Here is a 9,986-nt window from a genome sequence, read left to right as displayed (position 1 = left end):
AAATAGAATACTGACTTTCTCTTATGTATTTACTTTTTATTGTGTATCTTCCTTGGAACAGTGAAATACATATCCATTGATATTTTCCAGATTGAGGGGATACACGTTAGCAAATATCTGAAGTTCTTTCTTTATGCAAGCCTTCTTTTCCCTTCTGTGAATTGTCATTCTTCACCTCAGGCATCCTGAGACTAGATCCTGTATAATGAGCTGAACACAATGAGGCTTAGGCATTCAGAAATCATTTATCTCCTTCAAGGAAAGAACAGTTTCTTTGGGTAAGAAATGGGATTCTGTTCTGAACTAGAGTATAAAGTGGAGGGTGTTTCAGAAATAGTTGCAGTTTTGAGTCCCCATATATACCTCCAAGACAGCCCAATCTGACTGCCAGGGTCCCAGCTTTTTCCAGATTAATGCTCATTCATGTCAGGAAACTGGTGAGGTTGTGAAGGAAACTGACTTTGTAAGTAAGTAATTAACAGAATGATCTGTCACCACCCTGACTACAGCTGCAGTAACATTTACATGTACACAGATCAGCAGGATCACATAAATGTGTTAAATGGATATCAGATAGCTCAGATTACAAGTGAGCTAGAATTAAAAGATGACCATAAGGGGACGGCCCGGTGGTGCTGCAGTTAAGTTTGCACGTTCCACTTCAGCAGCCCAGGGTTTGCGGGTGCGGACATGGCACGGCTTGGCAAGCCATGCTGTGGTAGGCGTCCCACGTATAAAACAGAAGAAGATGCGCACGTATGTTAGCTCAGGGCCAGTCTTCCTTGGAAAAAAGGGGAGGATTGGCAGCAGTTAGCTCAGGGCTAATCGTCCTCAAAAAAAAAAAAGAAAAAATGACCATAAGACTATTCTGGGTAATCTATGTACAAGGAATGAATTAATAATTGAAGCAAGACGGTACCAGAGAACAAAGGCTCATTTTGCTTTTCTGTACATAGAGTCCATTAACAATTTAGTGCACAGTATCTCAGTCTACTTGACTGCATACATGGGGAAGGATTATTTCTCTTAAAGGATATCAGGATGTTCTAACCAGCGAGGGCAGAAGATTCCAGCTACACAAACACATGAAATGTGCACTATATTGACATATATAACTAAAGAGGTACCTGCCAGGCCTTAAAAAAGGGTACAAAATAATAAGAAAGGTCTGTACTATCAAAATATATTTTTAATAAGTCATATTATTCTAATAACAAGTTGTATTTGTTAAGAAGAATGCTGCTATGCAGAGTAGAAATCCCTGGGAAATGCTTACGTACTATCTAACCTATCATATGTGGCATTCACAAGCAAAATGCCAAACTATACAAGACTCATATAGTACAGAGAGGAGGATAACATCTAAATATCCCTGAAGATCTTATGATGTATTTCTTATTGTTATCCTGATTACCATCATGAACTGCATAACAATGTTTCAGTCAATGATGGACCACATATATGACAGTGGTCCCATAAGATTAGTACCATAAAGCCTAGTGTATAGTAGGCTCTACCATCTAGTTGTGTGTAACTACACTCTGTGATGTTCACACGACATTGTCTAACAATGCATTCCTCAGAACATGTCCCTGTCCTTAAGTGACACATGACTATTACACTTACATGCTAAAAAAAATCTTTATATTCTATTATAACATGTCTATCATTTTTAGTTGAATATTTTCTCCAACCTTTTCCTAAAAGTTTGGAACATCTGCAACCCTTAAACAATTTGTAAAGGACATTATTTTTCCAAATTAATCAAAATAATAACAAAGGGAACCCTCCTAGTGAGGCTTTATCCCATTTGACACATTTGAAGATCATATGTTTTTTTTGCTAGAACTTTGTCATTTCTAGATGAAGAATTTCCCTAACTTATAGCATCATTTCTCCAAAGTTTGAGCTTCTGATACCTCAAGTGTTTGTAATTCTGATAATTCTGCCATTCATTGGTCTTATATTTTCTCATTAAAATCCTAATGTTTAAGGAACTATGAACTTCAAATGACTGTATTCTATATTCATTAGCTTTATGGAATTTCCTCTTTGTGAGTTTTATATTTAAAAAGGACTTTCTAACATTAATTTCATTCATATGGTTCTTCACCTTATAAACCTAAAACGGTATGATGTGCTGAAAATTTTCATAGGGTACGCTGAATTCACAAGGTTCCTGCGTGCATTGACTGATTTTTTTTTAATGTATAAAATACAGCTTTCTGCAGATGCTCTTCTACATGCTATACGTTCATAAGGTTAGTTCCATTCAGTGTGAGTTTTCTGGGGTAAGAGATGATTCCATTTATAGAACTTCTCTTCTATAGGAGTTAGCTGGTATTTCCTGTGAATCGACTTTTGAGAGAAAGTTTCTTATATTTAAATCATCGATATGTTTCTCATCTGCATGAGTTCTCTGATGCATAATGAGCTGTGACTTCCAACAAAAGGCTTTCCCACACTCAGTGCATTTACAAGGCTTCTCTCCTGTATGAGTCCTCTGATGTGCACTGAGAATTGATTTCTGAGAGAAGGTTTTCCCACACTCATTACATCCATAGGGTTTCTCCCCTGAATGAGTTCTCTGATGTACAATGAGCTGAGATTTCCTGATGAAGGCTTTTTCACATTCACTGCATTCATACGGTTTCTCTCTTGTGTGCATTCTCTGATGTACAATGAGCCGTAATTTTCCACTGAAGGATTTCTCACATTGACTGCACTTATAAGGGTTTTCCCCTGCATGAGTTCGTTCATGTACAATGAGTAGAGACTTCCAAATGAAGGCTTTCCCACATTTGTTACATTCATATGGCTTCGCTCCTGAATGAGTTCTCATGTGTATAATGAGGTATGACTTGCTACTAAAGGCTTTCCCGCAGTCACTGCACCCATAAGGTTTTTCCCCTGCATGAGTTCTCTGATGTGAAATGAGCTGATCCTTCCTATTAAAGGCTTTCCCACATTCACTGCAGTCATACGGATTTTCTCCTGTGTGAATTCTCTGATGTACGATGAGTTGTGAATTGAAACTGAAGGATTTCCCACATTCATTGCATTCATGTGGCTTCTCTCCTGTATGAGTTCTCATGTGTATAAGGAGATAGGACTTGCTCCTGAAGGCTTTCCCACATTCACTGCACCCATACGGCTTCACCCCTGTGTGACTTCTCTGATGTACAATGAGCTGGGACTTCAGACTGAAGGCTTTCCCACACTGATTACATCCATAGGGCTTTACTCCTGTGTGAACCCCCTGATGTACAGTGAGCTGTGACTTGAAAGTGAAGGCTTTCCCACACTCACTACAACCATAAGGTTTCTCTCCTGTGTGTGTTCTCTGATGTACAATAAGATTTGACTTTGTATTAAAGGCTTTGCTACATTCACTGCATTCAAAGGGTTTCTCTCCTGTATGAGTTCTCTGATGTATAATAAGCTGTGACTTCAAACCAAAAGTTTTTCCACAGTCACTGCATTCATAGGGCTTCTCCCCTGCATGAGTTCTCTGGTGTGAAATGAGCTGATATTTCCGACTGAAAGCTTTCCCACATTCATGGCATTCATACGGGCTCTCTCCTGTGTGAATCCTCTGATGTATAATGAGTTGCGAATTGAAACTGAAGGCTTTCCCACATTCGCTGCATTCATGGAGTTTCTCTCCTGTATGAGTCCTCACATGTATAATGAGGTAGGACTTGCTCCTGAAAGCTTTGCCACATTCACTGCATACATAAGGTTTCATTCCTGTGTGACTTCTCTGATGTACAATAAGCTGGGACTTCAGACTGAAGGCTTTCCCACACTGAATGCACCCATAGGGCTTTACTCCTGTGTGAACCCCCTGATGTACAGTGAGCTGTGACTTGAAAGTGAAGGCTTTCCCACACTCACTACAACCATATGGTTTCTCCCCTGTGTGGGTTCTTTGATGTACCATAAGGTTTGACTTTGTATTAAAGGCTTTCTGACATTCACCACATTCATAGGGTTTCTCTCCTGTATGAATTCTTCGATGTATAATGAGCTGTGATTTCAAACCAAAAGCTTTCCCACATTCACTACACACATAGGGTTTCTGTCCTGAATGAGTTCTCTGGTGTGAAACAAGCTGGTCCTTCCTGCTGAAGACTTTTCCACATTCACAGCATTCATAGGGATTCTCACCTGTGTGAATTCTCTGATGTATAACAAGTTGTGAATTGAAACTAAAAGTTTTCCCACATTCACTGCCCTCATGGCATTTCTCTCCTGTATGAGATCTCTGATGTAGCATGAGGTAGGACTTGCTGCTGCAGTCTTCCCCACGTCCATTACATTCGTGGGGTTTCTCCTCCACGTGAGTTCGCTGATGCACTACAAGGTATGAGTTGCTGCTGAAAGCCTTCCGACAGTAACTGCATTTGAAGGGTTTTCCTCCCATACATATCTGTTGGCATATGAGTGGTGACTTCCTGTTGACAGTTTCCCTAGATTCTTTACTTTCACAGTATTTTATTCCAATAACAGTTTGCTCATGTTCAGAACGGAGGAATGATTCCCTACGTGGATGAAACTCATTAGGAGTCTTTCCAACATAATTAACATTGAAATCTATATTATATTTCAAACTCTTTCCATGTGTACCACAGTTATGAAGCTTTTGTCTTGAAGAAACATAATTTGTACCAACAAAACACAGTTTTCCAAATGCAGTACATTCATAGTCTTCTGCCATCCTTTCCAGCTTGCCTTCATTTTCTTGATGCCCTTTCATATGATCATCAATTTCCCAGACTTTGCCTAGAAATGAAAATAAACATACGTTATAAATAACAACATGATCCTGGAATAGCATAAAATTGCCTTAAAAATACCATGTCATGAAGTTATTCATTTATTTTCACATATAAGATCTGAAGTAAATAAAATCTCAAGAGTAAATGTACATACTTCTGGATACTGGGGAAAACAAAGCAAAACTAAAAAAATGAAGATAGGCATAGGACACTGACAATGAATACAGATGGTTTTGAATTTAAAATTTTTATATATTGGGTAAAGAAGGCAAAATAGGTACAAGGAAAAATGAACAAAATATAAAGAGGTTGGAGGGGAGTGCAGCATTAAATTCATTCAACAAATAATTGTTGAATGACTATTATGTGCCAAACACTGTGCTAAGATCAGAAGAAAGAGCAGAAAACTAAAAACTTAGTTAACAGTCCCCTTGAGAATAAAGTTCCATTGAATACCAAGACAAACAGAGGAAAACAAACTCACAAGAAACATCATCACAATGTTTCAGAACACTGAGGAAAAGAAGCACCCAGTAAAAGCCTCCAGAAATACCAAAAACACAAAGTTTCATATAATGGATCAAAGTTTAGAAATGGCATCTGACCTCTCATTAGTATGACTAGAGAATAGAAAACAGAGCATGCAGGAGTAAAAGTATCAAAACTTATATCACATGCACCTCTTCACAGGAAGCTAATGGAAGAAGTGCTGCAACAAAACAAACCAAGAAAAAAGATGACACAGAATAGGTATAAAAAATAAAATCTGAAATTAAATTCCAGGATAAAGATTGTATAACCAGGTCTTGTGAAAAACTAGGTTACGCTGGAGCAAGTCAAAGGCATGGAAGATGAAACTGACAGCATAACTCATTTGGTTGAATGTACCAAAAGAATATTTAGACATGTGAAGAAGAGTCTGGGGTTAAATTGATGATAAATACATTAAAGATAAGGACAGAGAAAATGGGCAGGCAAATAAAACAACTCAAGAGAAAAAAATGATTTATGAACAAAAATTAACTGTGTATACTTGCATGATTTACTTATGAATGGAAATTACAGTCATAAAGATGTAAAGACTGAAGACTGATTTAACCAAAAGTATGAAATAACTTTATTAGGATGGTGGGGTATGGGAAGAGACAGTGTGTATTTCTTGGGGAGTATGAAGGGAGGAGGGTGAAAGAGAATTAAATTCCCACCCTTCCATACTGAGTCATCATCATTGGGAGTGGGGGAATCAAGGTGCAGTAGAAGAAGCTGTTTACTTAGAAACAGGGAGGTAAATGCCATAAGCAAGAGCTAAAAAGAGATGGAAGTGGTTTTCTTAGGGGAGAATGGAAAACAAGGAGGGGGCAGGGTGGACAGAAGGCTGTTTAAACATAATAAAACCCCTAAAGCCAAAGATACAAAGTAGACAGCGAAGACGACGCAGGACTAAGTATTCAGGCACAATGACAAACATTTGAAGGCTGGATTCAAGAGAGAATGTGTAGAGCTGATCAGGATGTCCCAAAGTAACATGCTGACCAAGGCAGTGAACAGAAAGGGGTATTAAGAGAACACAGCAGCAAGTCCAGTTTGCAGATGGCAGACCAGAGCGCCTCAATACCTCATTCCAGGTTTCCCTACCTCCTAAATCTGATTCATTTTGTACACATTCTGTACACAACCTTATTCATTTTGTACACAACCTCAAAATTTTATTTTCCCAAATGTCAATTCCCAACTTGGTCAGTACCTTCCCCAGGATGCACTGAGAAATAAATATGGGCACTTCTGATTACCACAATGGTTTGGGAGGGGGTATTACTGGCTATGATATGGTCCTAAAGTCAGAAACGTGTCCATCAAGAAGAAAATAGGCCAGTCAGTAATTAATCTTTGCCCTAGAATCAGATTTGCTCACGTGTTTGGCCATCAGCATTGTCCCTGTAGACTTTCAGAGTTCACGGATACTGAATCTGTCCTTACCATCAATTCCTATACTTCACCCTTCCGATGTTTCTGTTGCTGGTACTGTACTCTGCCATCCTTAGTTTTCCTTGGTTCCCACCTCTCAGACTTCCTTCATTTGATTTCCCAGGAAATCTACTGTGTTTTCTGTTGAGCATTCTCTTTGCAACAATAATGGCAAAAAATAAGATTATGGTTGGTATCTCAAGGGAAAGTTCAAAGAAATCAGTAAAGAATACCAAGGCCAGAGACAAGAAGACAGAAATCCTTTATATTTTTCATTTGTTTGTTTTTAATTTTTATTTTTTTCGGATGTACATCATATTTCAAATTCTGTATACATCACGTTCACCACCCGAACACTAATTATAGTGCATCCCCTCACATGTGACCCTAATCACCCCTTTTGCCCTCCCCCTCCCCCTTCCCCAATGGTAACCACCAGTCCAATCTCCAATGCTATGTGATTTTTTTTGTCGTTTTTATCTTCTACTTATGAGTGAGATCAGATGGTATTTGACTTTCTCCCTCTGACTTATTTCACTCAGCATAATACCCTCAAGGTCCATCCATGTTGTCACAAATGGCCAGATTTCATCATTTCTTATGGCTGAGTAGTAGTCCATCGTGTATAAATACCACATCTTCTTTATCCATTCGTCCCTTGATGGGCACCTAGGTTGCTTCCAAATCTTGGCTATTGTGTATAATGCTGCAATGAACATAGGGGTGCAAGTATCTTTATGCCTTTGTGTTTTCAAGTTCTTTGGATAAATACCCAGCAGTGGAATAGCTGGATCATATGGTAGATCTATCCTTAATTTTCTGAGGCTACTCCAAACTGCTTTCCATAGTGGCTGCACCAGTTTGCACTGCCACCAGCAGTGAACAGGATTCCCTTCTCTCCATACCCTCTCCAACATTTGTTGTTTCCTGTCTTGTTAATTATAGCCATTCTGACCGGAGTGAGGAGATACCTCATTGCAGTTTTGATTTGCATTTCCCTCATAGCTAATGATGTTGAGCATCTTTTCATATGCCTGTTGGCCATCTGTATATCTTCTTTGGAGAAATCTCTGTTCAGATCTTTTGCCCATTTTCTAATTGGATTGTTGCTTTTTTTGTTGTTGAGCTGTATTAGTTCTTTGTATATTTTGGATATTAACCCCTTATCTGATATGTGGTTTGCAAATATCTTCTCCCAATTGTTAGGTTGTCTTTTCATTTTGTTGATGGTTTCCTTTGCTGTGCAGAAGCTTTTTAGTTTGATGTAGTCCCATTTGTTCATTTTTTCTTTTGTTTCCCTTGCCCGGTCAGACATGGGACTTGAAAATATGCTGCTCAGACCAATGTCATAGAGCGTACTGCCTACGTTTTCTTCTAGAAGTCTCATGGTTTCCGGTCTTACATTCAAGTCTTTAATCCATTTTGAGTTGATTTTTGTGCATGGTGTAAGGGAATGGTCTACTTTCATTCTTTTGCATGTGGCTGTCCAGTTTTCCCAACACCATTTATTGAATAGACTCTCCGTTCTCCATCGTATGCTCTTGGTTCCCTTGTCGAATATTAGCTGTCCATAAACGTGTGGCTTTACTTCTGGGCTCTCAATTTTGTTCTATTGATCTGTGTGTCTGTTTTTGTGCCAGTACCATGCTGTTTTGGTTACTATGGCTTTGTAGTATAATTTGAAATCGGGGAGTGTGATACCTCCAGCTTTGCTCTTTTTTCTCAGGAATCCTTTGGCTATTTGGGGTCTTTTGTTGTTCCAGACAGAAATTATTAAGTTTAAAAATCATTTAAAGATGACTCAAGACTACATTAAATACGACTACTGGCTGTGGTCTGAAAGCAATCCCTGGGACGCCAACTCGCACCAACAGAATTGCGATTCTGAAGCTACGGAAAAGCATTCTCCCCAGTGACTATCGTGAGTTTAGCCACAGAAGACAATGAAAAATGAAACTATACTCAGAGAGAAGAACCAGGGGCTCACTGGGCCACTGCCACAGCAGGAAGTCCTGGCACAGACTGCCCAACCAGGACCCCAGTGCACCGCAAACCAATGACTTCCACATGGTGTTCACTGCGACTGCTCTCCCAGAAGGGGGATTCCTGCTGTACCTACCCTGCACTTCTCTCTGCCACTCTGCATGTGTGTGGCTGGTTGTTTGTGGGTAACTTATCTTTAATTATAGATCACCAGACCATAAAGAACTACCACCAGGTCTGAGTGGGACCAAGGATCTTAGACTTGCATTAATGCAGTACAAGAATTAAAACAGGGGCTGGCCCGGTGGTGCAGCGGTTAAGTTTGCATTTTCTGCTTCAGCAGCCCAGGGTTTCCCAGATCCTAGGTGCAGACCTACACACTGCTTGTCAGGCCACGCTGTGGTAGGCGTCCCACATATAAAGTAGAGGAAGATGGGCATGGATGTTAGCTCAGGGCCAGCCTTCCTCAGCAAAAAGAGGAGGATTGGCAGCGGATGTTAGCTCAGGGCTAATCTTCCTTAAAAAAGAGAGAATTAAAACAGAAGTAGTGGAATATTTTTGAAGACGCATGAATGGGAAGAAGGATGTGACTGGATGCTGCCTACCCAAAGAGGCAGATGAAGGTGGACAGTGTTGCCTACCCAACAATTCTGCTGCTCTTTTCCTGGCTGGCAAAATCCTGTCTTTTCCCCACTCCCATCCTTAAGTTGATGTGCTTCAGACAGGGAAAAAAGAGACCCATCTCCATCCCTACCCCCATCCTCATCCCAAGAGAAGGAAGCACGATTTATTTGAGCCAACAATGATGGTCCCATTTCCCTTAGCAGAGTCTTCCTCAGGCAGAGTTATGTGATGAAATCTAGCCAGCTGAACACAGTAAGCCTGCTGGGGGCTCCTGTGATAGGTTTTACTGCTGATAAAGAGAGTCATGTGGGAAGAGACAGTCTTTCTTATTCCACCAGCCACTGACATATCAGTAGGTGTCGGCTGGAACTGTCATTGCCATCTGATGACCATGAGGGGCGGTACCCTGAGGAAAATGCTGACGTACTTAGAATGGCAGGGTAGAGATGGGCCTTTGGTGATGTACTAAACCAATCAGTCAACCCCAGAGCTGCTCCACTTCAGGACTTTTGGTGAGATGCGGCACTAAATCACTTCCGCTTAAATAGGCAGATTCAGAATTAATAAAAACTTACAGCCGAAAGAATCTTAATGATACAAAGACTAACTTGATTTATCTTTCCATGCTTGTGA

The 9,986-nt window shown here is 40.0% G+C and overlaps 1 protein-coding gene across 8 annotated transcripts in view; it reads right to left on the bottom strand.

The window, feature by feature from the left end:
- Positions 1-1,171: 1,171 nt before the first annotated feature.
- ZNF268 (zinc finger protein 268) overlaps positions 1,172-9,986 on the bottom strand; it is a 29,154-nt gene continuing 20,339 nt past the window's right edge. For all 8 annotated transcript variants that reach the window (XM_023648153.2, XM_070220514.1, XM_070220516.1 and 5 more), the window contains one exon: positions 1,172-4,785. In XM_023648153.2, coding sequence (XP_023503921.2) covers positions 2,309-4,785 — 2,477 coding nt within the window. In that variant the 3' untranslated portion in view covers positions 1,172-2,308. The remainder of the gene's footprint in view (positions 4,786-9,986) is intronic.

Source organism: Equus caballus, chromosome 8, assembly GCF_041296265.1.
Source record: "Equus caballus isolate H_3958 breed thoroughbred chromosome 8, TB-T2T, whole genome shotgun sequence".
Classification (NCBI taxonomy): domain Eukaryota; kingdom Metazoa; phylum Chordata; class Mammalia; order Perissodactyla; family Equidae; genus Equus; species Equus caballus.
Note: the sequence above shows the minus strand (reverse complement) of the source record. Positions and strands in the feature narration are given on the sequence as shown.